The sequence below is a fragment of the Canis aureus genome, chromosome 26, assembly GCF_053574225.1.
Source record: "Canis aureus isolate CA01 chromosome 26, VMU_Caureus_v.1.0, whole genome shotgun sequence".
Classification (NCBI taxonomy): Eukaryota; Metazoa; Chordata; class Mammalia; order Carnivora; family Canidae; genus Canis; species Canis aureus.
The window spans coordinates 36860008-36887922 of NC_135636.1; the positions used below are offsets into that span (position 1 = coordinate 36860008).

Below are 27915 nucleotides of genomic sequence, written 5' to 3' on the forward strand. Positions count from 1 at the left end.
CAGGACTCTGAGACCATGACCTGAGCTGAACACAGATGCTTAATTGACTGAGCCACCCAGGTGCCCAATAAACAAAATCTTAAAAAAAAAAAAAAAGAAAAAATAGGTTGTAGGTGGAGAAAAGCAAATAGAGGGGCCCTTGGTTTGGCTGAAGGGAAAGGTCCTTGAAGGGAAAAAGTAGTTGATGTGGACAAAAAGATTGACTGGGCCAAATCCTGGAAGGCCTAGAATGTCCAGCTCAGTGGTGTAGGCTTGTTCACCTGGCAAAATAGAACCATTGAAGGTTTTTAAAGCAGAGGAGTGACCTAAACATTGCTGGGCTTCAGAGGAACTAATCTGTGTGTAGAAGAGATTTAGGGGCAGCCTGGGGCTGAGAGTCTAGTGGTGCCCAGAGAGTGGGGGAGGTTGCTGTACCAGGCAGCTGTGGAGAGATTAGGGCAGGGATGGAGGTGAAAGGTGGAGAAGGCCCTTGGGGTCTGGGAGGAGATGGAGACAATTCTGCAAAGTATTCTTGCCAGTTGTCAGGATGACTGCCAGATAGGGACATGGGGACGTGGGAGGAGGCAGGTGTTGGGCTGGCCAGGCCGGGTGGCAGAGGAGGGCAGTGTGTCCGGAGCTGGCTCAGCTACAAGGTTTATGGGGGACTTGGTCCAGCCGGTGCTGGACTGCACTTGAGAGTTTGAATTTCTGTAATGGCTTTTTTTTTTCTCCTGTCCAAGAGAGTGTGTGTGTGTGTGTGTGTGTGTGTGTGCGTGCGTGTGTGTATGTGTGTATGTGTTAAAAAACAGAGAACATTAAATTTATCATCATAACCATTTTTAAGTGTACAGTTCAGTAGTGTTAAGTGTATTCTCATTGCGATAGATCTTTAGAACTACTTGATCTTTTTTTTTTTGTTTGTTTGTTTTTAGAACTACTTGATCTTGTAAAACTGAATCTCTGTACCCACCAAGGACAAATTCCTCATCACCCTTCCCCCTAGCCCTTGGCAACCATCTTTCTATGTTTTTATGATTTTGCCTACTTTAGATATTTTGTATGACTGAATCATAAAATATTTTTCCTTTTGTTTCTGGTATATCTCACCTATGTCCTTGAGGTTCATCCCTGTCGTAACTTCTAACAGAATTTCTTTTTAAGGCTGAGTAACATTCCATTGTATGGATATACTATATTTTCTTTATATATATATCTATATAAAATGTAAAAAATCAGTTTGAGGAGTACTTTGCATGCAGTGAACTATAACGACTTACAGTACAATTCAGTGAGTATCGTCAGGTGTATTACCTTGAAAGTACCAGCACCATCACGTTCTAGAACATTTCGGTTAACTTCTTAACATTCCTTGCTCTCCTTTGGTGTCCATCCCCCCTCCCTCCTTCACCTCTGCCCTCAGACAACCATTGACTATCTTTTTGTCCTTAAAGCTTTGCTGACATTTTCTAGAATGTCATGTGCATGGAATCATCTTTTGTGCCTGGCTTCTTTCCCTCATCATGATACCGAGATTACATGTTGTTGCAGGAGTCAGTGGTTTATTTTCAGGAGACTATTTTAACACCTACTGTTCTGACCACAGATGCCACGTCACCGCCATCTCTGGCCTGGGGGCCTCTTTGTGGCCTCCTTTCCTCCATTCTGCCCTCTTACAGAATCTGTTAAGGTTAAGGTCCTAATAAGCACGTTGGACTGTGACCACCCACTGCTCAAATGCATCAGTGGCTTTATATGATGCAGAGACCTGAGTCAGTCTTGTGTGTGGTCCAGCCCATGCTTTGCCGTCCCCAATCGTCTTGCATCCCTCACCCCCCTTGCTTCCTGCATTCTAGCTGCACTAGGCTTCCTTTGATCCTGTGTCTTGGTCTTCCTGAAGAAGCACTCACTGCATACCTCTCCACTGGCCCTCAGCCAGCCACAAAGTGGCTTTTCTGTGGGAGCCTCTGATTAGCTCCCTCTGGACCATGATTCCCATAAGATGGGGCAGGTCTGTTGTTGCCTGTTGCTGGGTCTGTAGTACCTGGCACATAGTAGGTACTCCCTTCATGACTGCATGTGTGAATGAGGCTGTCCTTTGGCTGTTCCTCCCTCACGATGGGCTGCTTTCTGCATATGTGTGGGCTGAGCTCTCTCTTTATGGCATTGGCAGGACGAGCAGCTGAGGACCCTGGTAAGGCAGTTTGGACAGCAAGACTGGAAATTCCTGGCCAGCCACTTTCCTGTGAGTGCAGCCCCTTGGTGGCCCCCTCCCCTGGAGATGAGGGTTGTGGGTGACAAGACAGTGTGCTGGGGACAGACTTTTCTGCCAAGGAGAAGAGGGTGTTCCTAACCAAGCTGCCCCGTGACCCAAATAAAGAACCTTCCTAGGCCATTTCTTCCTAAGCCAGAATTCGAGTGCCCTTGTCATAAGCATCTCCACACAGCAGCCTCAGTAGGCCTGGTGGTCTTTAGTGTGCCATCTGGAGCCTGTGACAGTGGCACATTTGCATTAGTCTCAGCAGTGAGGTTGAAACCAAGAGGAAGTGATACTTACAGCAGGCTTCCTGCCGAGGTCCCCCCCAGGGCAGCTGAAGCCTCCTGGGGATGCAGGTCCCCACCCCTAGGACTGCAGGTGTCTGGTAGGGAGGGGATGTGGCAGGAGCTGCTGTCTGGCTTATTCCCTGAGTCACTCGGCACCTCGGGTCACATCAGCAGACCCTTCCTACCCCATCCCTCACCTTCCCTGTTTCCATGAGATCTGAAACTTTCAGGGAAATAATGCTTTCCCGAGGCAAGGAAGGATTCCTGACATACACCACAAGCTTTTATAGGAATTTATGGTTCCTGATGGTTGTCTCTTTGTGAGGGGAGGAGGAGGAAGGGAAACTTCCTACAGGGAAAGCATGTGCGTTCCAACCTGTGGGAGTATAGTGTGTGGTGGGTGAAGGAAACAAAAAACCTGTGTGAGATAGGCCTGGCCCCTTGAACCCAGTGCTCAGCCAGGGTCCAAGGCTGCTCTCCTAGGAATCCTCACAGGTTCCTGTCCTCTTCCTAGAACCGCACTGACCAGCAGTGCCAGTACCGGTGGCTGAGGGTCTTGAATCCAGACCTCGTCAAAGGGCCATGGACCAAAGAGGAGGACCAAAAGGTAACTATCGGCACGCGGTGGGCCTTCACCCACCCCAGTGAATCAAGGGATGGTGAGGCTGTCTGGGGGTTGGCAGGGGTGTCAGCCAGCCCTCTCAGGGCTGTGGTGAGATGAGGCTTATGTGGAGGGAAGGTGCTGTGATGGGGATGAGGGAGGGGTGGGTTCCCCTGGCTTTACAGAGGCCTTTTCCAAGGTCATCGAGCTGGTCAAAAAGTACGGCACAAAGCAGTGGACGCTGATCGCCAAGCACCTGAAGGGCCGGCTGGGGAAGCAGTGCCGTGAGCGCTGGCACAACCATCTCAACCCCGAGGTAAAGAAGTCCTGCTGGACTGAGGAGGAGGACCGCATCATCTGTGAGGCCCACAAGGTGCTTGGCAACCGCTGGGCTGAGATCGCCAAGATGCTGCCAGGGAGGTGAGCTGCCATCTAGGGGCCAGGACAGGCGTGGATGTTCCTAGGAAGTGAGGGCATCCACTGGGCTATTGTGGGGGATAGTCCAAGAGCCAGTCCGATTTCTTTGCAGTTGTCACTTTTCCCAGAGATGAATGAATCCTTCAGATTCTTGCCTAGGGGTGCCCGTGCCTGATTATATAGGTAGTTTGGGATCAGGACAGGGAGTACCCTTTGTGTACAGATTTTCATTTGGTCCCCGTTGGAGCTCTGTGGACCATCCCTACCCTCTGCCAGGGTTGCCTGGTCCTTTTTCTCTAGAGAATAAACTTGTCTTCTCCTACATGCAAGATCAGGGCCAGGATCTAGATATTCAAACCCACTGCTTTTTCCCCCCTACTCCTTGCTGTGCCTGGTCCCTCAAAGAGCCTCTTGGGGTTCTGGGGAAGTATTTGGAAGACTTGGCTCCATTCTTGCCAGAATCTTCCTCTAGAGTCAATTCCCCTCTCCTAAATTGCTTATTGTTCCTCTTAAGTGCTGTCCATCCTCTGGAAACTTACAAAAATCTCTTATTTGTTTCTTATCTGTGGCTGTTTGCTACTGTTCACTTTGTCCTTGTGTGTTTCCCCCTTACTCAGTTTTTTTTTTTTTTTTTTTTTAAAGATTTTATTCATTTATTCGTGAGAGACAGAGTGTGTGTGTCAGGGACACAGGCAGAGGGAGAAGCAGGCTCCATGCAGGGAGCCCGATGTGGGACTGGATCCTGGGACTCCAGGATCACACCCTGGGCTGAAGGCAGGCACCAAACCTCTGAGCCACCCAGGGATCCCCTCAGTTTTATTTTTATTAAAAGATTTTATTTATTTATTTATTTATTTATTTATTTATTTATTTAGTCATGAGAGACAGAGAGAGGCAGAGACACAGGCAGAGGGAGAAGCAGGCTCCATGCAGGGAACCCGATGTGGGACTAGATCCCGGGACTCCAGGATCACACCCTGGGCCAAAGGCAGACACCCAACTGCTGAGCCACCCAGGCACCCCAGTTTTATTTTTAATCCTTGGTCATGACACTGTCGTCCTGGAGGGAGAGGAGACAAAATGCCAGATGGTGTATCTCCTCTGAAGTCTGAAATGGTCTAGATTCAAAACTCAAACCTGAGTGTGTCATCCTTTTGGTGCTTCTCCTAGCACTTGGGTTAGAGGCCTGGGTCTCTTTCCCTCTGTGACCTGCTTGCACTGGCTGATGCCACCAGCCTGGCCTTGATGTACTGTGACTCTTGCTTACCCATGGGGCTTTAGCTGCTCTGCTTTCCTCTGTTGGCCTGAGATGCACTCTGCTTGTGCCCATTGTGGAGCCAACACACTCCTTCAGCCCTTGGTGGGGTGTATCTCTCTTCCGACTGTGGCTGATCCCCTAGCAACAACCTCATTCTGCCCATACCCCTGCCTGGTCTGCACTCTGTCCTGCAGCGGGAGTGTTCGGGGATACAGACCCTCTCCTCTGACTGCTTGGTCAGTCCGGCTGTTGTTCATCATGTCTGTTCACGATTTAGAGGAAAAGCACTCTGCTTGGACTCCCAGAGAAGGAAGTGCCTACTGTGTGCTTGCATTTCTGTATATATGATGTGCTGTATACTGTTATACTCCCGTGTGCTGCTGTGGTACTATACTACCCTGTTCTCTAGTACTCTGCCTCGTGCCTTCCTAGTACTCTGCTACTCGGTGCTTCTGTACTGTGGCTGCCGGGTAGTCCTGCGGCTCTACTGCGGAGGCTTCTGCTATAGTGCTGTCCTACTCTATAGCTGTGTCCTCCTGCTGCCGTGCAGTCCTACAGCTCTACTGCTGAGGCTTCTGTAGTGCTGTCCTACTGTATAGCTGTGTACTCCTGCTGCCGTGCAGTCCTACAGCTCTATTGCTGAGTGTTTCTATAGTACCATGCTACTCCTATACTACTGCTGCTGTGCAGTCCTATAGCTGTACTGCTGTGGGCTTCTTTTTTTTTTTTTTTTCCTTTTTTATTTTTTATTTATTTATGATAGTCACACACACACACACACACAGAGAGAGAGAGAGAGAGGCAGAGACACAAGCAGAGGGAGAAGTAGGCTCCATGCACCGGGAGCCCGACGTGCGATTTGATCCCGGGTCTCCAGGATCGCGCCCTGGGCCAAAGGCAGGCGCCAAACCGTGGCGCCACCCAGGGATCCCTTTTTTTTTTTTTTTTTAAGATTTTTATTTATTTATTCATGAAAGACAGAGAGAGGCAGAGACATAGGTAGAGGTAGAAGCAGGCTCCATGCAGGGAGCCCAGTGTGGGACTCGATCCCAGGACCCAGGATCACACCCTGAGCCAAAGGTGGATGCTCAATCGCTGAGCCACCCAGGGGTCCCACTGCTTTGGGCTTCTGTACTACTATACTACTCTATACTGCTGTACTACTCTGCTGTCCTGTACTTTTGTTGTGCTGTATTAGTCTATACTTTTATACTAATCTGTTGTCATGTGTGCTTTATTACTATACTGTATGCTTCTGTAATACTGTGCTCCCCTGTTCTTCCACAGTACTCTGCTCTCATGAGCTGCTTACTGCTACACTGCTGTATGCTTCTCTAGTACTATGCTACTCTGTTACTTCTAAACTACGGCATGCTGCTATATACTTTACATTTCTATTCTCCTGTAGTGTTCTATGTTTCCATACCATTGTACACCTTTTACTGCTCTGCTATTCTGTCTTTTTGGACCAGTCTGCTTTTCTGTTCCTTTACTTCTCTACACTTCCATACTGCTCTGTTACTCTGTGCTTCTACTACTGTATATGTGTCTCTTCAGTTAATCTTAAATAAGTGGTGGAGTATGAAGTAGTCTCCTGTTTCTCCAGATAAAGTAACTGAGGCTCACAGTGACCCATTTCACACGGCCTGTCCATTTAGCTCTGCCCTTTGGCCATTGTGCACTCTGAGAGGAGGAGCAGGGCTTGCATTCAAGATCACTGTGAGCCTCAAAGTGGAGCTCAGCAGCGAGGGGTTTGCTTCTAGTTTCTACAGGTGCAAAGTGAGTGGAAAAAGGACTCAGCACTTCAAACACATTTTGGTTATATGATTTTACCGTAGGCTGAATAATATCTTTGCTTATTTGCTGAGGTTAGTGGAAATATGTATAAATTGTTGAGGGCTGGAAACACGTGGGACTTTATCTTAGAGCTAAGAGACTGTAGAATCTAGGTGGCTCAGTCAGCTGAGTGTCTGACTCTTAATCTCAGGTCAAGTTTTGGTCTCTGAGTTGTGAGTTCAGGCCTTGCATTGGGCTCTATGCTGGGTATGAAGTCTACTTAAAAGAAAAAGAGAGAAAGAGACCGTAGAGTCATCACGTTGAACCCTTGTTTACAAAAGTGGGAACTGGGCTCAGGAAGGTTAGTGAGACATACATGTGGCACCTGGGCTGCAGAGTTGAAAGGCCTCCTCTGGGTCCCCACAGGACAGACAATGCTGTGAAGAATCACTGGAACTCCACCATCAAAAGGAAGGTGGACACGGGTGGCTTCCTGAGTGAGTCCAAAGACTGCAAGCCCCCTGTGTACTTGCTGCTGGAGCTTGAAGACAAGGAAGGCTGCCAGAGCGCCCGCCCCGTGGAAGAGCAGGTGAGATGGCCACCTGAGGCCACTCAGCCCAGGGCTTGGCTCTAGATTTGCGAGGTTGCATATTTATCCTGGACCATCTCATTTAACACCTGTTCTTTCCTTCTCATCTTCACCACAGCTGTTCATGACTTCTGCCATGGGGTCTCCTGTGGGCTACATCTCTCACTAGGCCCTTCCTTGTCCCGTAATTCTGCACAGACCTGACACTTGTCTGCCCGCAGGTGAAGGACGACAGAGCAAGCTGACATATAAAATTGGAGGATTGGATTGAAGAGGTCCTAAGCCTCCTCTGTTTTCATCAACAGCTTCCTTCCAACTTATTGCCCTTTCCAGGCTTTTCATACTAAAAGCATGTTTGCAATTAAAAAAAAATCATTTATGTATTTATTAAGGTATAATTCACACACCGTAAAATCCATTATATTTAGTATACAGTTTTTTGTTTTGTTTTGTTTTTTTTAAAGATTTTATTTATTCAAGAGCGATGCAGAGAGAGAGAGAGAGAGAGAGAGAGAGGCAGAGCCATAGGCTGAGGGAGAAGCAGGCTCCCTGCAAGGAGCCAGATGTGGAACTCGATCCCAGATCCTAGGATCACGCCCTGGGTCAAAGGCAGACGCTCAACTGCTGAGCTACCCAGGCATCCCTAGTGGACAGTTCTGAGTCAGGCTGAAAACATACTGTCCTGTACCAACCACCCAACCACACTGATATAGAGACATTTCTGTCAAGAGCAACCTTCCCCCCCCGCCCCCGCCCCATATTCCCTTGTCTTCCTTTTTGTCAGCACTCTTCCCTCCTCCCAGGCACCCCTCCTCTGTTTTCTGTGTATAATTCCATATGGTTTATGAAATTATATGGTATTACATTTGCAATTGTAAAAATGGAACCAATACACAGATGTTAACATCTCCCATCCCGCACCTTGGAGCAAACCTTTTATTGATATTTTTAAACCATTTCTCTAACGATTTATTCTTTAAAAATAATGATTTGGGTACCTGGCTGGCTCACATGCTCAGTCATGAGCATGTGACTCTTGATCTCAGTGTTAATCAGTTCAAGCCCCACATTGGGTGTAAGGATTACAAAAATAAATAAATGTGAACAACAAAAAAAAAAGATTTGCGGGCACCTGGGTGGCTCATCAGTTGGTTAAAAGTATCTGCTTTCAGCTCAGGTCATGATCCCAGGGTCCTGGGTTTGAGCCCCAAATTGGACTCCCTGCTCATGCTCTCACTCACTCTTGCTTGCTCTCTCTCAAGACGAATACATTTTTAAAAAATCTTTAAAGAGATTTGAAGGAAAAAAAATATTTGAAGGAAACGTGTCAGGGAATGAAGATTTGACAATGCTGAGTCATGGTATAGGTAACACATTTCCCTTGTGCTCTGTTCCAGTCTGTTCTGTGGTTGTAAATTAGTGAATAGTCTCTTTTAATGCTTCCCCTTCCCTTTTCTTGCTAGCTAGGTAGAAGTTGTATGTTGCTCCAGTTCTGTGATGCTCCACTAGAGCTTTACATAATGTTTTTTTTTCTGTTTCTTGATTTTTCAGCCTGAGTGTCTCTTGATTCCCTGGTACGAATGCCCCTGTGGAGTAACAAACAGTAGGGAAAGATCTAGAAAATAAAATTGACTTCTTCCCCAGTGGGGACTCCCCACACATCCCTTAACCAGAAGAGTATTTCTCACACTTTTTTTTTTTTTTTTTGAAAGATTTTATTTATTTATTCATGAGAGACAGACAGTCAGAGAGAGGCAGAGACACAGGCAGAGGGAGAAGCAGGCTCCCCACAGGGATTCTGATGCGGGACTTGATCTCTGTCTCCAGGATCATGCCCTTGGCCTAAGGTGGTGCTAAACCGCTGAGCCACCTGGGCTGTCCCTTTCTCATACTTTCTTGTGTATCTAAGTAACATGTTATCAAGCCTCTTATTTCTGGTTGAAGAAAAAGCATACTATCCACAAAGAAATGGGCACTAGCAGACATGAAATCACCTTTTAGGAGAGGGGAAGTGGATAGACCTTCCTCAGTTCTCTGGAAATCCTTCTTGGCTGAAAGGCAGTTTATTGATTTAGCTTTTGCCTCTGGCACTTTGCATCTGGAGCGCTGACCTGAATGAGCCCAGACCCCGGCCATGAGCTCACCCCGGCTGTAAGCTCCAGAGGTCAGTTAGCATGTTATTATCAGCCTCATTTCATCTTTAGCATCATTTTCATGGTTCTTTTATGCTGTTTAATTATGGCTATATCTAATATTTAAAATTAGAAACAAAACTTTATGGGCACCTGGGTGGCTCAGTCGGTTAAACATCTGCCTTCAGCTCTCAAGTCATGATCCCAGGGTCCTGGGTCAAGCCTTGTGTCAAGCTCTCTGCTCATGGGGAGCCTCCTTCTCCCTGCTCATGCCCTTTCTCACTATATCTTTCTCTCTCAAATAAATAGATAACATTAAAAAAAAACCTAATGACCATGCTTATTGCTAAAATCACTCTCATGTGCTCACTTGTTTTAGAAATTCTTGGAGATGGGTTGAGACACATTCTTGAAAAACTTTTCATACATCTTGCTAGACTGCCTGCCAGAAAAGGTTTGCCTATGATTGTGTGTATGGACTACTTCCTGTTTCCCCACTCACTGGTCAGTGCTTTTTAATTATAATTATTGTCCCTCTACTTCAGAAGCAATACATGATCATTGTAAAGAGTTACAAAGTTACTTTACAGTACTGAATATTGCAGAAGATGGAGCCTGCTAATCTCAGCTGCCAGAGAGAACCAATATATTTAATGTGTTTGCCAACATTTATTACTAAGGGCAGTAAGTTTAAAATGAGATTATGGTATAACTTACTGCCTTACAGCTTCTTCTTAAATCTTTTCCATGTCATTTTGCTCATACAGATCTTTACACCATTCTTGAATCTGTCACATCTTGTCATAACCTGCTCATGGACATCTGTTACCATTTCTGTTAAGAAGCTACAGTGAACATCATTGTTCAGATTCTTTGTGCATGAACTTATTGATGTGGGTTAATTTTATGGATGTAGCGTGAGTGTGTCAAGTGGTTCGGACATGTGAAATTTTCACAGGCATGACTAAATTGCCACTCAACTGGTAGTACCATTGTGTCCTGTCAACAACACATGGCATTACCTCTTTTCGTACACTGTTGTCACCACTCGCTGAGATTATATAAAGAAAATCTTTTCCAGGGTTCCTAGGTGGCTCAGTTGGTGAAGCGTCCGACTCTTGATTTCTGTTCAGGTCATGATCTCAGGGTCATAAGATTGAGCCCTGCATGGGGATCTCTCCCTCCCTCCCTCCCTCCCTCCCTCCCTTCCTTTATTTAAAGATTTTATTTATTTATTCATGAGAGACACACACAGAGAGAGAGGCAGAGACACAGGCAGAGGGAGAAGTAGGCTCCATGCAGGGAGCCTGACGTGGGACTCGATCCCTGGTCTCCAGGATCACACCCTGGGCTGCAGGCGGCGCTAAACCGCTGCACCACCCGGACTGCTCTCTTTCCTTTAAAAAAAAAAAAAAAGCTACCAATTTTATGGGTAACAATGGAGTATCACTTGGATTTGATTTCTTTTACTATTGGTAAGGTTGACTTTTTTCTTTATTGATTGGCCTTTGCCCCCTTTTTTTTCTTTACTGTCATTCACAAACTTTTTTACTTATATATTTAGGATCTTACACCTCTGTCGTATAGTAACTTCTTTTTCTCAGCTTGGGAAACTTGGAGTTTCTTCATCACTTGACTTTATAAAACTGTAGTTTATAGATAGTAAAATTCACCCTTTCAGTAGATAGTTCTGTGTGTTTTGATAAATGTAACGAACACCACAGTCAAGGTGGAGGGCGTTTCCATCACCACCTAAAATTCCCAAGCCCCCAGCCCTCTGGCAACCACTTCTGTTTTCTGTATCTATGTGGTTTTATGTTACTACGAATATTATATAAATGGAATCATACAGTCTTGTACTCTTTTCTGATTGCTTCCTTTCACTTAGGTATTAGTGCATTAAAATTCATCCATGTGCCTGTGTCTGTCAGTGATTTGTTCCTTTTTACTGCTGAGTGATAGTCTGTTGTATGGGAGTACCACTCTTCATTGTTTACCAGCTGAAGGACGTTGTTTCTAGTTCTGTTTCCAAATAAAGCTGTTATGAGCATCTGTGTACAGGGTTTTGTGTGAACATAAGTTTTCATTTCTCTTGGGTAAACATCTAGGAATGGGATTGCTGGGTCGTATGGTAAGTATATTCTGAATTCTAAATGAAATCACCAAGCCATTTTTCAACACGGCTGTTTCTAAAGTAGGATTCCCACATTCGAACCTTTAAATAGCGTTTATGGCATTCTTCCCCTTTCTCTGATTGTCGCGGTTATAAGTTTTCAATCAAATCTGTTCTTTTTATGTCCTTTTCTTCCTTTGCTTGCATCACAAACCATTTCCATTCCGTTCACTTGACGACAATAGCATAATAGCCATGGTGTAGGTTGGGTGCTGTTCACATTGTTGCTGATCTTCAGAGCACCCCTGCCTGGTGAGCCTTTAGGGTCCTCATTTTGCCAGCAAGAAAGCTGACCTGCACACAGGTCATACAGATTCCTCAAGGTTGGCTAGCAAAAATGGCTAAGCTCTGGCTGAATCCAGAGCCTGTGTCTTCTCCCTGCCACCGTTGTTGCCCCCTCATTGGTGTGGGATTGCACTCCTTGCCCTCAAGAAGGCCCTGTGGATCACATGTGCCATTTTTTTCTTCCTCATTTTTTGGAAGATTTTATTTATTTGAGAGAGAGAGAGAGAGAGAGAGAGAGACAGAAAACACAAGCCAGGCAGGAGAGGGAAAAGCAGACTCCCTGCTGAACAGGGAGCCCTACCTGGGGCTCCATCCCAGGACCTCGGGGTCATGACCTTAGCCAAAGGCAGGCGCTTAGCTGACTGAGCCACCCAGGCGCCCCCACATGTGCTGTTTTCAAGGCTCCCCTGGAGTTTGTAAGGTTAATGTGTCAGGCTTAGTTCTAGGGTTCTGCCAGGAGAGCTGTTATCCCAAATGATTTTCATTTGTTTTCTTTCTGTCTCACAAAATTAGTATACATTCATTTTCCAAACATTTATTTTGAAATAATATTAAGCATATAGAAAAGTTACAAGGATAGTACAAAGAACTCCCATAATACTCTTTACTAGGTCATTAGTTAGTTTTTTTTTTTTTTAGGGTTTTTTATTTTTAAGTAATCTTTACACCCAACATGGGGTTTGAACTCACAACCCTGAGATCAAGAGTTGTACACTCCACTGACTGAGCCAGCCAGGTGCCTCTAGATTCATTAGTTTTTAACATTTGCCAGATTTGCTTTATCTTTCTTTTTTTTTTTAATTTTTATTTATTTATGATAGTCCCACAGAGAGAGAGAGAGAAGCAGAGACATAGGCAGAGGGAGAAGCAGGCTCCATGCACCGGGAGCCTGACGTGGGATTCGATCCCGGGTCTCCAGGATCACGCCCTGGGCCAAAGGCAGGCGCTAAACCGCTGCACCACCCAGGGATCCCTGCTTTATCTTTCTGTATATAGATGCTACTCTTTTATCTGAGCCATTTGAGAGTTGGTTACATGTGTTTACCTCTCCATCCCTTAATACGGAGTCTGTATTTCCTAAGAATAAGGGCCTTGGTTTACATACTCACAGCATGCTAATGTCCAATTCAGAGCTTTTAGCACTGATTTAGGACTTCTAACAGGTCTATAATCTATATTCCATTTTCCTGCCCATGATCCAGTCTAGGACTAGACTTCTCACTTAGTTATCATTTGTTTTGTCTACTTTTATCTGAATAGCCCGTTAGCCTTTCTTAACCTTTCACGATGCTGGTATCTTTGAAGTGTAAGATAATGCCAGTTATTTTATAGACTCTCTCTCTCTCTCTTCCTCTGTAAGTAGGCACCATGTCCAATGTGGAGCCCAGTGCAGGGCCTTGAACTCACAATTCTGAAATCAAGACCTAAGCTGAGATCAAGAGTTGGATGCTTAACTGACTGAACCACCCAGGCACCTCATCTGTGTCTCAATTTAGATTCATTTGAGTTTCCTTATTAGATCAGGTTGTACCTTTTAACTATTTTATTTACAAACTTTTTTTATGTTAAGCAACCTCTATGCCCGATGTGGGCTTGAACTCACGACTCCGAGATCAGGAGTTGCACACTCTTCAGACTGAGCCAGCCAGGTGCCCCAGGTTGTGCATTTTTAGCTAGAATACTATACAATGTGTATCTTATAACCGGAACTCTGAACAGTGTGCCCTTGTGTCCAACAGGGAAGTCTTATGACCAATTGGCCCCCAGCGCTTCCTGCCATGAAAGAAGAGGAAAGCAGTGAGGAGGAGGCCACGGCAGCCACTACTTCTAAGGAGCAGGGAGCTGTCCCTGCAGACCTGGGTGGAGTGCGAACACCAGAGCCCTTGGAGGACTTCCCTAAACGTGAAGACCAGGAGGGTTCTTCGCCAGAAACCAGCCTGCCCTACAAGTGGGTGGTGGAGGCCGCAAACCTCCTCATCCCTGCCGTGGGGTCCAGCCTCTCAGAAGCCCTGGACTTAATCGAGTCGGTAATGTTGGTTATAGCACCTCAGAGTGGGCCCAGAGCACCCGCCAACTGGGAGTGCTTCTCTCGTGGAGTGCTTCTCTCGGGGGTGGGCATCCTTCTCTTCACTCCCTCCTGCTGTCATTTCCTGAGCTGGTGCTGAGTGCCCCACTGGGAGCCAGGGCCTGGGGACACAGATAGTTGCCACATTGTCCCTGCCTTCAGCAACTCCTGACTCCTGCTCTGCAGTTTAGGTGGGGTGGGAGGATTCCCTAGAGGTGGCACTGCACTGAGACCTTGAGGATGACGAGGGGAGGGCATTTGAAGCCCATAACACAGCATAGGAGAGCATGGTGCTTGTGGCACCAGATTTAGGGCTGGGGCTGGAGTGCCGAGTGGGGTTTGCTAATTCAGTAACACTGTCTCTGAGGCTGCAGTGGCTGTGGATTGTACGTCGTGGGAGAGAGCTCCTCGCTGGGGGCTGCATCTCTTGATGTGACATCCCAGCTCCTTGCTGTGTCAGCCAGGCCTGCCGTGTGGAACAGTTTTCAGGAGGTGATAGGTGAGAGGCCTGGCAACTAGGGACAGCAGAATCCCCCCAGAATTCAGGGGGAGACACCCCACAGTGACTTTCCTCCTTGGGCTTCCCCATCCTTGCTAAGAATAACAATACTGTTTATTGACCATCTACCTAATGCCAGGCTCTGGGCTTAATGTATAATCCATACAGCATCTTGTGAGGTATATCCTTTCTCTGTTTTGTAGATGAGACTGAGGCTCAGGGAGGCTAAGTAGTGTCTCCACAGTCACAGTGAGTAAGGTTGGTGGTCTTCACTGTCTTGACCAGCCTCTTGCCTCCAGAGGCTGGGATTGGTCCCAGCTGTAGGGTCTAGCTGTGGTATCCCCTCTACTCTGAGAAATTTCAGAGTGGCATGAGAAACGGGTCTGATTTATTTATCAATACATTAAATAAATATCTCTGACGCTGCCATGTACAGTTCCTGATTCAGGCCCTAAAGGGAGAGTTGGATGAGAGTAGGACCCACGCTGTGCCTGGCACTGTTGGCATTTCATGGTGTTACCAGCCTTCATCCTCAGATTTTTCTGCTGCTTCTTCAACTTGATAGGCACAGAGAGGGCGAGAGGGGAGCTCAGTTTTACTGAATTCCTACTGGCATACAGTACTGCCCAAGCTGGCCTCACCCTTATGAACGAACTGCCGAGGTTCTCGAGAGTCCCAAGGACCAGCAGCCATCATAAGCATCTGGGTCTACTCAGGGCCAGACCTCCTGGGACCAAAGCGGAAGCCTCTGTCTCCAGCAGCCCTGTGGCTGGGTGATAATTTATTGGCCAAAGGAGAGAAGACTTGTCATGACTCAGAATTGCTCCCAGAAACTTAGCAACCTTGGGCAGATTGCATCCTCTCTGGCCTGGAAAGGAAGAAAGTAATGCTTGTCTGACAAGGTTCTCGTGGGGTGGGAAACAGTTTAGGTGAAGTGGCCACAGAGGATCCATGACTGATAGGTGCATGGAGCACATTCTCTAGAACTGTGGCCTAAGCCATAGGACCTAAGCCTGGTCACACAACCTCGGGCCTAAGACTTCATTTCTAGGAGTCTCTGTCAAGGAAGTTCCCAAAAATGCAGTAGAATATTTGTATCCAAGATGCTCATGAAGATGTTATTTTTAATTTTTAAAAAGTTAGGGGAAGGGTGCCTTGGGTGGCTCAGAGGTTGAGCGTCTGCCTTTGGTTCAGGTCATGATCCAGGGGTCCTGGGATCGAGTTCTGCATCAGGCTCCCCATGGGGAGCCTGCTTCTCCCTCTGCCTATGTCTCTCTCTCTTTCTCTCTCTCATGAATAAATAAAGTCTTTAACAAAAAATTAAGGGAAAAAACAATGTCCAACAGAAGAGGGGAATAGTTAAGTAACTGATGCATTCATATGATCGAATATTTTGCAGTCGTAAAACTTGTTATAAAAGTTGGAAATTTTTCACATGATAACAGATTTATTAATGGTAAACCTCTAACTCATAGGTAATAGAATTAAGTACTATTATTGTAAATAGAAAAACAGGATATCGAAATGATTTTTTTTAAGGCTAAAAACATGCAGAATCCTATCATTTAGGGATATGTATAAGTGGTAAAATGAAAGAAATGTGTAAGGATGGTAAATACTGAGTTCAGAGAGAGGGTGTGAACAAGGGGAGGTAGGCATGGGGCTTCACCAATTAGGTTTTAATTCCTAGGCTCCTTGACGGGTGTAAGTTTTCTTTCTTTGTACTTTTTGTATATCATATGTGTTGCTTTTTAAAAATAACTGCCATATGCGCAGTATGACTTCAGGTATGTTTGCAGATAGAGATATACAGATGTAGAAGAATCCTCAAGAAAATGCAAGAAAACATTCATGGTGATGACTCCTGGGCTGTGGATTCCTCCCTAATGCTTGTGTATTGTCCTTTAATGAATGAGTCTTCTTGTGTCTGCTGGGAGAGCAGAGTGATTGCAGTTGTTCCTAACCCACATCTCTGGGCAGGACCCTGATGCTTGGTGTGACCTGAGTAAATTTGACCTGCCTGAGGAGCCGTCTGCAGAGGGCAGCATCAGCAACAGCCCTGTGCAGCCATCACCGTCACAGCAGCAGCAGACACTGCCGTCCCGTCAGCCTGCTTCCACAGTACCCAGTGTGACCGAGTACCGCCTGGACGGCCACACCATCTCAGACCTGAGCCGGAGCAGTCGGGGCGAGCTGATCCCCATTTCCCCCAGCACTGAAGTGGGGGGCTTGGGCATTGGCACACCGCCTTCAGTGCTCAAGCGGCAGAAAAAAAGGCGTGTTGCCCTGTCCCCTGTCACAGAGAACAGCGCCAGCCTGTCCTTCCTAGACTCCTGTAACAGCCTCACCCCCAAGAGCACACCTGTCAAGACCCTGCCCTTCTCACCCTCCCAGGTGTGTGGACCCCAACCCAACTCCTTGCTGGGTTTGGTATACAGATTCCCAGTGCCCAGTACAGGGCCTGGCACATAGGCACATATCATTCAGCAAGTCTTTGCTGAGCATCTGCTGTGTGTGAGGCACTGGGCGAGGTGCTAGGATGTAGAAGTGAGCAAAAACAGGGCTGGGTCTGTTCTCATGAAGCTTATGCTCTGGTGGGAAGACCAGTTAATAGGAAAAACTGCAAATAAATACGACACCTGGTATACAGGAGAAGGTTTACAGAGCCACAAGGGAGCGTCTAGTCTGGGGGGAAGTTGTTATCCTGGAAGGCTTCCATGAGGTGGAGGGAATGCTTAGCTGGGGAATAGTAGGTGGTGACTGGGCAAAGAAGATTGGGGACTCAGTATTTGCTAAAAGAATCTCTTTATTGTGCACCTACTCATAGCGGATTTATGTCCCTGGGGTGCAGCAGTGAAGGTGACATAACCCTGCCCTTGATGAATGAATGGGGGCAGTGAATGCTGGGGGCAGGCTTGTAATTTTTTTAACAGAATGTGGTGTGGAAAGTGCTGTGGTCGTTGGGAACTTGCTGTGACCTAGGTGCTACTTCCTGGGGCTCTATTTGTAATGAAAGTACTTTTAGGGAGAGCTGAGGAGAGGCCCTGTCTTCCCTCCAGGTCAGGGAGGCATTCAGAGCTTCCAAGAGCGATGTTTGAGCTGGGTTTTGTCAGCTTAAACAAAGGCATGGAGATGAGGGAGCAGAGTACGTAGTGTGAAGTCCAGAGCCAGCGTGGTGAGGAGGTTGGGGGATGGGGTAGGGGCTTTGAAGGGCCTTAGGTGTAACAAAGGTATGTGCTGCCCAGGGGGCTGAGCTGGTGGTGGGGCTATGGGAGGGTAGACTGTCCGGCAGGGAGAGGGCAGATCTGGAGTTCCCCCATCCTCAGACCAGAAGAGGGTGAGTTGAGGCTTTGGGTTTTACTACATCTGCTCTCTTCCCTGATGATGTGGGACAGAGGAAGCCCTAGAGGAGGCATGTTTTATAAAGGAGGCTACTCCCATCTATCCAGGGATTGAGGTCAGGCCCGTGTCGGGTGATTAATAATATTTTTCTGTGAGAGGTTCAGTTTTTTCATAGTCTCTCATGGTTGTAGATGACTGGCTGTCTCCTCTTTGTGTCTTCACGTAGTCTCCCTTTGTGTGTCTGTGTCCTAATCTCTTCTCTTATAATCTCACCTGCTTCTCATAGAGTCTTCTAAGGGTACCAGCCATGTTGGTTGATGGCCCACCCTTATGACCTAGTTTTACCTTACTCCTCCCTTAGGAGGCTCTGTCTCCAAATACAGTCATGTTCTGAGGTCCTATGGATTAGGGTTTCGACATAGGGATTTGGGATTGGGAGGACACCACACCGTTCAGCCCATAGCAGGCCCCAAGTAAGGGCAGCTGACAAGAGGAGGATGGGGAGCCCCAAGCCACCGAACAAACAGCCCAGGGTGACAGTGAACCTGAGGGCTGCACATGGCCCTGGGCTCCCTGGGACACCTTTAAGGCAGAGAGTGGGAGGGTAGTGCCATTCACTTTGCTCAGATCTGGATTTGTGTCCCATCTCTAATGTCCATCCTGAGAACCTTTATCTCTGGAAGCCTCGGCTTTCTTATCTGTAAGGTGGTGTGTCGTGATGGCACCTACCTCACAGAAGATGTGTTAAACTACATGGAATTATTGGTGTGAATGCCTAGTGAATTAGTGTGAATTATTGGTGTGAATCCCTAGTGTGAGGAGTTGCGCTACAGTGTTCACTTCACCACCACCATTGTCATTACCCCTGTCCACAGGTCATATGAGAGCTAGTCTTCTGAAAAGGAGCTGCCCCCAGGCTGCCAGCTCTCCCTGCCCTGACTGTAGGGTCAGCAGTGCTGTGAGCATGGGTTTGGGGGATAGCCCTCCCCCAGCCTCACAAAAGCCAGGGCTGGGGGGCAGTGATAGTCCCAGGGTTCTATGTGAACCTTGCTTGTGGATCCTGTTGATCTGTCCTAGTCTTCATTCTAGGGAGTGCTCCCAGGTCAGGAGTGGGACTTCTGTCTGAGAACAGCTGTGTTGGGGTGGGGAGGGGCATCCAGGGTCTCACCTGACTCCTGCAGGTTGTCACTTTGTCTTGTTTCCATCCTCTTCCCTGGCAGTTTCTGAACTTCTGGAACAAACAGGACACACTGGAGCTGGAGAGCCCCTCACTGACGTCCACCCCGGTGTGCAGCCAGAAGGTGGTCGTCACTACACCCCTGCACCGTGATAAGACACCCCTGCATCAGAAACATGCTGCGTGAGTGGTGTGCCCGCCCATTCCCTGCTGGTCCTGGAGCTTGAGCCTTGCCCCCCTCCCCTAGCCAGGACTGGGATCCCCTTTGGAAAAACACCTGAGACCGTTTCAAGACGGCAGCCTCCTTCATGCTACCATGCCTCTTTGTGCCAGGACAGTCTGGCACTTCATCCTTTCTGGTCCTCATTTTCAGTTTGTAATTTGAAGGTTTTCTAATCTCAGGACTAGAGTCCAAATAGCCATGAAAAGAATCTCCCCATCTTGTGCAAGTCTCAAGTGCAAATCCACTGTGTTTGAGCAGCCTTAACGTGAAGGACAGAAGTACCCCGGTTCTCCCTGTCTCTCTGGTGCTCAGTCAGGAGGAGGTCAGGCTGTGAGCCTATGAAGCTCCATGTTTCACCTGTACAGGTTGCTTACCTGAGTACTTCTGTGGAAGTGCAAGTGCTGTCACATAAGTGCACTTCCTGTGTCTCCTGACTCTGAATTCCAGGTAGAGATGGTGGCTTACGTGTACTTCTGCTTGTTACCTTTGTTGCAGGAGAAGCATTGCCTTATTTCCTGAGTAAGGTATGTAATTCAGATATCAGCTCAGAAATTTCAGCCTTTGTAATAACACATAATTTTAGGAAAGGCCTGTGAATCCCCTGGTCAGAAATCAGTCTCTCAATAGTTGACCTAGAGTTTAAGCTGTATTACATGAGAAATGATTCTTTGTTCAAGCCAGAATTTTTCAAATCTAAGCCTTTAAGCAGATATGCTGGTGCCACGAAAGGCATTGATGGTTCTTTCTCCTTTTCCTTCTTGCCCTTATTACTAATCTGCTACTACTGCTCTAGCCTTTCTGTTTTTTTTTCCCCCACAGGAAGAAACATTTCCATTGCTCCTCATTTTTCTATAGATCCATATTTCCATCTGGTAATATGTTCCTTCTCTCTGAAGGTCATCCTTTAACTTTGTAGTTTGGGTCTGCTGAGGAATCAGGAAAATTTGTATCTGAAAAGTTGCCTTGGTGTCTGAAAGGCCATTTTGGTGGGTATAGAACCCAAGGTTGACAGGTTTTTCCTTTAAGCTTTAAAGATGTTCTCCTGTTACCTAGTCCGTACTGTTTCATTACTGGTTTTGAACAAGAGCCTATTTTGATGCACCATGATGGATTATTCTTTGTTTTGTATGCTTGGCGTTCACTGAGCTTCTTGGATTTTGGGTTTTCATCAAATTTGGAAACACTTCAGCCCTTATATCCTTATCTTTAAATATTCTTTCTGGGCCTTCAACCCTAACCCTCTTTAGGGACTCCACAATTACACACATATTAGGCCACATGGATCTGTTCCACAGCTTACTGATGTTATCACTACTGTTTTCATTCTTCTTCCTCTCTATTTTGTTTTGGATGGTTTCTATTGCTCTGTCTTCAAATGACTATTCCTTTCCTCTGGGGCATCTGATCCTTGATAACCTTGTTCAGTGTGTGTTTCATCTCAGGCATTGTGGTTTCTGTCTCCAGATGTTCAGCTGTATCTTCTGAAATATCCTCTGCCTTAACTTTGCTGTCGAAACATACAAAGTATAATTATAACAACTATCTTAATGTTCTTGTCTGCTGATTTTAGCTTCTGTATCAGTTCTGGGTTAGTTTCCATAGATGGACTTTCCTTCTCATTGTGAGTTTTGCTTGGGTTTTTCCCGCCTGCTTTGCTTCTCTGTGTATGTGTGGTGACATCTGATTGGACGCCAGACATTGTGAATTCCACTTAGTTGAGTGCTGTATTTTATTTTATTTTATTTTATTTTATTTTATTTTATTTTATTTTATTATTTTTTTTAGAGCTCTGTTCTGGGATTCTGGGATATAGTCGAGTTACTTAGAAATAGTTTGATCCTTTGGGTCTTATTTTTAAGATTTTTCAGATGGGACCAGAGCAATGGTTAGTTCAGGACCCTCCAGTGCTGAGGATTTCCAGTCTGGCTGGTGGGATTGAGCTCTGTTTCCAGCCCTGCATGAGCGTTAAGTACTGTTTCCTCTGCTCTTTTTGCATCCTTCCCTGATCTCAGGTGGTCTCCTCATTTGTGTGCCCTGATATGCATCTTGTGGTATACTCCGGCCTGTCTGCAGGTATCTGGGGTTCCCTCCTATGTAACTCTCTCTTCTCTGGTGATGCTGTGTTGTGCACACTGAGCTGCTATGGTCTCCCTGAACACTTGCCTTGTCTCTTCGATTCCAGGTTACACTGGGCTCTACCTGCGCTTTCCTTCCTGTGCTGTACCTAGGAATCATCCTCTGTCTCCCATTTCTTGGGTCCCTGCCCTTGACTCTCTGGTGCCCACACTCTTGAAGCACATCGTGTCATCCATGGTGTGTTGTTGTTTTGCTTTTCCAGGCAGGAGAGGAAATCTGGCCCTAATGTCCCATTTTCCTAAGTAGAGATCTGTTTAGTCTTTAAATCTAGATTCTTGTCACAAAGACTGTTTTGGTTTTCCTCTTTTAGAAAATTTTTTTTTGTATATTTTTTTATTGGCGTTCGATTTGCCAATGTATAGTATAACACCCAGTCCTCGTCCTGTCAAGTGCCCCCCTCAGTGCCTGTCACCCAGTCACCCCAACCCCCCACCCACCTCCCCTTCCACTACCCTTTGTTTCCCAGAGTTAGGAGTCTCTCATATTCTGTCTCCCTCTCTGATTTTTCCCACTCATTTCCTCTCCTTTCCCCTATAATCCTTTTCACTATTTCTTACATTCCCTATATGAGTGAAACCATGTAATGATGGTCTTTTTCCGATGGACTTACTTCACTCAGCATAATACCCTCCAGGTCCCTCCACGTCGAAGCAAAGGGTGGGTATTTGTCATTTCTAATGGCTGAGTAATATTCCATTGTATACATAAACCACATCTTCTTTATCCATTCATCTTTCGATGGACACCGAGGCTCCTACCACAGTTTGGCTATTGTGGACATTGCTGCTATAAACATTGGGGTGCAGGTGTCCCGGCGTTTCACTGCATCTGTATCTTTGGGGTAAATCCCCAGCAGTGCAATTGCTGGGTCGTAGGGCCGATCTATTTTTAACTCTTTGAGGAACCTCCACACAGTTTTCCAGAGTGGCTGCACCAGTTCACATTCCCACCAGCAGTGCAAGAGGGTTCCCCTTTCTCCACATCCTCTCCAACATTTGTTGTTTCCTGTCTTAATTTTCCCCATTCTCACTGGTGTGAGGTGGTATCTCATTGTGGTTTTGATTTGTAAATCAAATCCTGATTTTTCCCTGATGGCAAGTGATGAGGAGCATTTTCTCATGTGCTTGTTGGCCAGGTGTATGTCTTTTTTGGTGAAATTTCTGTTCATGGCTTTTCCCCATTTCATGATTGGATTGTTTCTTTGCTGTTGAGTTTAATAAGTTCTTTATAGATCTTGGATACTAGCCCTTTATCTGATAGGTCATTTGCAAATATCTTCTCCCATTCTGTAGGTTGTCTTTTAGTTTTGTTGATTGTTTCTTTTGCTGTGCAGAAGCTTTTTATCTTGATTGAGTCCCAATAGTTTATTTTTACTCTTTTTGTTTCCCTTGCCTTCATAGATGTATCTTGCAATAAGATACATCAACAGGAACTTGTGGCCTAGTTCACAAAGGGTGTTGCCTGTGTTTGCCTCTAGGGTTTTGATGGATTCTTGTCTCACATTTAGATCTTTCATCCATTTTGAGTTTATCTTTGTGTTTGGTGTAAGAGAGTGGTCTAGTTTCATTCTTCTGCACGTGGCTGTTCCAAATTTCCCAACACCATTTATTGAATAGACTGTCCTTTTTCCAGTGGATAGTCTTTCTTGCTTTGTTGAATATTAGTTGACCATAGAGTTGAAAGCCCATTTTTGGGTTCTCTATTCTGTTCCGTTGATCTGTGTGTCTGTTTTTGTGCCAGTACCACACTGTCTTGATGATCACAGCTTTGTCGTACAACTTGAAATCCGGCATTGTGATGCCCCTGGCTCTGATTTTCTTTTTCAGTATTCCCCTGGCTATTGGAGTTTTTATCTGCTTCCACACAAATCTTAGGATTATTTGTTCCAACTCTCTGAAGAAAGTCCATGGTATTTTGATAGGAATTGCACTGAACGTGTAAATTGCCCTGGGTAGCATAGACATTTTCACAATATTAATTCTTCTAATCCACGAGCATGGAATATTTTTCCATCTCTTTGCGTCTTCCTCAATTTCTTTCAGAAGTGTTCTGTAGTTTTTAGGGTATAGATCCTTTACCTCTTTGGTTAGGTTTATTCTTAGGTATCTTATGCTTTTGGGTGCAATTTTAAATGAGATTGACTCCTTAATTTCTCTTTCTTCAGTCTTGCTGTTAGTGTATAGAAATGCCACTGATTTCTGGTCATTGATTTTGTATCCTGTCACATTGCTAAATTGCTATATGAATTCTAGCAAAAATATGGAACGCTTCACGAATTTGCATGTCATCCTTGTACAGGTGCCATGCTAATCTCTGTATCGTTCCAATTTTAGTATATGTGCTGTGGAAGGGAGCACTCTCTTAGAAATTCTTTTTGACATCTGCAAGACTTTTTTTCTTTTTTTTTAAATTTACTTATTCATGAGAGACGGAGAGAGGGAGAGGCAGAGACATAGGCAGAGGGAGAAGCAGGCTCCATGCAGAAAACCGATGTGGGACTCGATCCTGGGACTCCAGGATCACGCCCTGAGCTGAAGGCAGATACTTAACTACTGAGCCACCCAGGCATCCCTGACATATGCAAGACTTAAGGCAACAGTTATTTGGACTTCATTCCAAATTTGACTGGTTTCCTTACCCACTGATTTTATATCATACCTTTCCCAATTTTTTACCTCCACAAAAGTTAGCAGTTTATTGGAAGGGACAGCTCATTAACAAATAAACAAAACACATTCAGTGTGTGATGTGATAGTTCTGATGGTGATAGAAACCATGAGGGGGAGTTATACCAGTGTGCGTGGGGAGCACAGAGTCATGGTGAGGAGTTTCTTAGGAGGATGTCAGGGATGGCCCTTCAGGGAGGGAAAGCCATGCAGAATTCTGAGAAAAAGGAATTCCAGGCAGGTCAAACTATGAACGCAAAGGATAAAAGCATGCTTTTTGTGTTGTGAAGTATAGAAATAAGGCCACTAAGTTTGGAGCGAATAAGGTGTAGAGCATGGTAGATGAGAGGAGTCCAGGAGTCCCCAGGGCTGTGTGTCAGTGGGGATGGGCCATGTGGAGCTGTTAACCCCCTAAGATTTTACTGGCTCATAAAGCACAAACCTTCCCTGGTTTTAAAATTTGACTGTTTTCTGGGTTAGATGGAATGCTTTTTTGAGTTCTCAGAGGAGGCTGTGAGCAAGGAGGGCGTAATGCCTGTGCCATCTGATGTCTGGGCTGTCTACTGTTTTTCAGCAACAGGAGCTGGATCTAGAAGTCTTGAGGGAGAATAGCTATGACCCCAAACCGTGGGCTCTGTTTTGTTTTCTTAGGTGTTTATGTTACAGAGAAATCTGATGCCTAATCTACTGTTAATCCTTTGTAGCAAACCTTTTCTTTCTCCTTGGATCGCTGTAGGGCTTTGGTTTGGTTTTGACTTTGTTTTGTTTTTGTATTTTTTTTTTTAAGATTTTATTTATTTATTCATAGAGACACAGAGAGAGACAGGCACAGGCAGAGGGAGAAGCAGGCTCCATGCAGGGAGCCCGACGTGGGACTCAATCCAGGGTCTCCAGGATCACACCTTGGGCTGCAGGCGGCGCCAAACCGCTGTGCCACCAGGGCTGCCCTTGTTTTTGTATTTAAGATTTTATTTATTTGACAGAGAGAGTGAGCCCAAGCAAGCTCCCCACTGAGCAGGGAGCCCAATGTGGGCCTCTATCCCAGACTGCAGGATCTGAGCTGATGGCAGACGGTGAATCGACTGAGCCACCTAGGCACCCCTTGATTTTGGTTTTTGTGTGTTTTTTTTTTTTTTCCAGTTAATCCTGAAATTTGCCAAGCTAGATATAGGTGTGCTCTTCATTAACTCCCACCACTCCGATTTTCATACTCAAGACTCAAACTTTGAGCTAAGAAAATGCAGGTTTTTTTGTTTGTTTCCCTGGCAGTCTGCCCCTTACTTCTACCTGTAGGTCTTCCCTCCTACAGTCTCATCAGTTGCTCCATCTCTGTTCACCTTTATCTTCCTGTTCACTGTCCTAAGCCCCTCCAAGCTCTGAGAACGCCCTGGGACTGTCTTCTGATTCACAGTTTGCTCTTGCACTTTCCCACCTGCTGAGTCCTTCTGCTTACAGAGCTGCATTTTTTTCCATCTCAAGCCATCTTTCGTCTTTCCTGTTGAAGTTGGCCTCCCTTGGTGTTCCTTTTTTTTTTTTTTTTTTTTAAGGTTTATTTATTTATTCATGAAAGCCACAGGCTGAGAGAGAGAGAAGACATAGAGGGAGTAGGGAGTAGTAGGCGCGGGGGGCCCAATGTGAAACTCGATCCCATGTTTCTGTCTGCTAAAGGTTCCCCTCCCCATTTGTGTCCCCACTGTGATCGTTTTGAGGGGACTCAGGAAGAGGGTACGCTAAGCATGTGTGTGGGCCTCACTATCTCACATCATGTGGCTACTGCCACACAGTCTCTGGAGAGAGTTTGGGGAAAGGACTTAGTCTTTCTGGATTCTTGCCTTGTTCTCCTGCCCTTCTCTTGCTGGGCCTGCAGTGTGGCTGTGGCCTGCCTAGTTTGTGAAAAGTCATCATTAATTGGCTAATGACTGAGCAACATCCTCAACCATTCTTCCACCTGGCTGGGCTCTAGGACCTTCTTAGACTATTTCCTGTTCTTTCCTGTTTCTGAGGCTGGCCTTCTAAGCCCCTGATGAAGACCCTTGTGGGTATAAACGTAGGTAGGGGAGTGCCATGGGAAGAGATCATATGCCCAGGGTTTCCTCTTTGCTGCTGAGGCCAAAGGTCAGGTGGAGGACAGTGGGAGTCATGGGCAACCTGTAGTGAGTAGTGTCTGTTTCCTACCCCGTTGCTAAGCCTCCTTCTTTGCCTGGTAGGTTTGTAACTCCAGATCAGAAGTACTCCATGGACAACACTCCCCACACACCAACCCCATTCAAGAATGCCCTGGAGAAGTATGGACCACTAAAGCCCCTGGTATGTTGTGCAGCCAAGTGGGTGTGCCCCGTGGGTTTTCTGGGTCCATGTAGCCATGTATGGCTCACAGAGCTCTTTACCTCTGAGATCTCAGTGGACTCTCCCAACAGCCCTGAGAAGTTGCAAATATCTTAATTGTATAAATGGGGAGGTCTGAGGCCAAGTCGCTTACCAATTCATCAGCCATCTCCAGCCACCTACAGCGTGCCAGGTGGGCACTAGCTGGTGCTGGAGACGCAGTGGCATTCTGGGGCAGCTCAGTGTGAGGGTGGCCATGATAGTAAACACATGGGCGCACAAATAACTCAGTACTTCCAGTGCACTGCCCGCACCGGGGAGAAATTGGGTGGGTGCTGGCATGGAGAGGGACTGGCTTGGGTGCTGTGGTGAATTGCTCCTCACACTGAAGCCTTTGACTGACTTGCCAGTGCTTTATAAGACCTGGAGAAGCCAAGTTGGTGGGCGTGAGGGTCTGGTGAGAAGGCGCCTTCCTGGCAATGGGCAAACCACCCTTCTCCCCACTCCTCCCATTGGGATGGTTCATGCTTTCCCCAGTGAGAACAGAGAGCTGGCACTGTGGGCTTTCTGAAGCAGAGGAGGTGTTTTAGAAATGAATTGAAGGTGAGAGAAAGGTCAAAGCATTTGGCCTATAAACAGGGTCTGTGGCATGTACCCCTGCGACCTTGCCGCCACTTTCTGGGGTTCTCTTGCTGTGGTCTCTCTAGCCCTGGGATGGAGCTGATGAGCTGCTGGAGTTGATGAGCCCCGTGAGGCACTGGTTAACACAGCCCTCTCTTGTTCAGGTGGGGATATGGTTCCCAGACACTGAGATATTGGCATGTTTTCCAGACAGCTTTGAGAGGGTGCATCTGACCTTGGTAACAAAAATTAAAGCTTTTAGAGGGACATCTCAGGGTTGCTGTCCCCTGTACCTGCTGCTCTCTCTCTTTTCTGGTTGCTGCCACCTGAGGCTGGAGAGATTGCCTAGAACCCCACAGGCCCCAGAACAGAAAGTAAAGTCCAGAGTCCCCATTGAAGTAGTTTGGGCTTGAGCGTGTCCAGGTTCTGATTCCACAGCTGTGTGAATTTGGGCCAGGCGCTTGCTCGCTCTGGCTTCCATTTCTACCCTGTGGAATAGGACAGCTGTTGCACGGGGTTGTGTGAGGGTCGCTGTGGTGATGTGGGGACACTCCTGGCTCAGGACGGCCCTCAGTGAGTTGAGGTCAGTGTCTGCTTGTCCAAGGCAGGATAGTTAATGGTGACAGATGAGTGTAAGGTCAGTGTCCTGGCCCCCGGACCTCCTTCCTGTGTGGCCTAGGACAATGGGCTGTGGTGGGGTCCTAGAGCCTGGCTGTGGAGCCTCATGTGGGCTGCCCCCACCCCCAGCCCCAGACCCCACACCTGGAAGAGGACTTGAAAGAGGTGCTGCGCTCTGAGGCTGGCATCGAGCTCATCATTGAGGATGAAGTGAGGCCTGAGAAGCAGAAGAGGAAGGCTGGGGTGAGTGGCCGGTGGGGCAGCAGATCCCCTTACTGCCAGCCTGGGCAGTTTGGGCAAAAGAAGGTGGAACCATAGGATGATGGGAGATGGGGGTGGGGGTGAGTCTGGGAAAAGCAAGGGTCTGGAGAAGGTGGAACTGTAGCCTGTGCATTTTGTTCCCCAGAGTGGTTATCAATGAAACCCACCAAAGTGAGGTCCTGGGGGTTGGGACCCTCCCATTACCTCCTTTGAGCTGGTCCCTTACGTAAG

General features: G+C 46.6%; 1 protein-coding gene and 1 non-coding gene across 10 annotated transcripts in view; one reads left to right on the plus strand and one right to left on the minus strand.

Annotated features, from left to right (window-relative positions):
* MYBL2 (MYB proto-oncogene like 2) overlaps nt 1-27915 on the plus strand; it is a 43090-nt gene that overhangs the window by 11081 nt on the left and 4094 nt on the right. For 3 of the 9 annotated variants that reach the window (XM_077873229.1, XM_077873228.1, XM_077873230.1), the window contains exons 3-12: nt 2150-2221; nt 3035-3127; nt 3321-3541; nt 6999-7161; nt 13491-13778; nt 16296-16709; nt 18878-19017; nt 26067-26166; nt 26892-26969; nt 27553-27666. In XM_077873229.1, coding sequence (XP_077729355.1) covers nt 2150-2221; nt 3035-3127; nt 3321-3541; nt 6999-7161; nt 13491-13778; nt 16296-16709; nt 18878-19017; nt 26067-26166; nt 26892-26969; nt 27553-27666 — 1683 coding nt within the window. Of the gene's footprint in view, nt 1-2149; nt 2222-3034; nt 3128-3320; nt 3542-6998; nt 7162-13490; nt 13779-16295; nt 16710-18877; nt 19018-26066; nt 26167-26891; nt 27477-27552; nt 27667-27915 lie in introns of those variants that run through there. The other 6 variants (XM_077873231.1, XM_077873234.1, XM_077873232.1 and 3 more) reach the window with 3 other exon arrangements.
* On the minus strand, nt 23447-23550 carry LOC144298932 (U6 spliceosomal RNA). Its single transcript, XR_013365768.1, has one exon. It is a non-coding gene; the product is annotated as a U6 spliceosomal RNA (small nuclear RNA).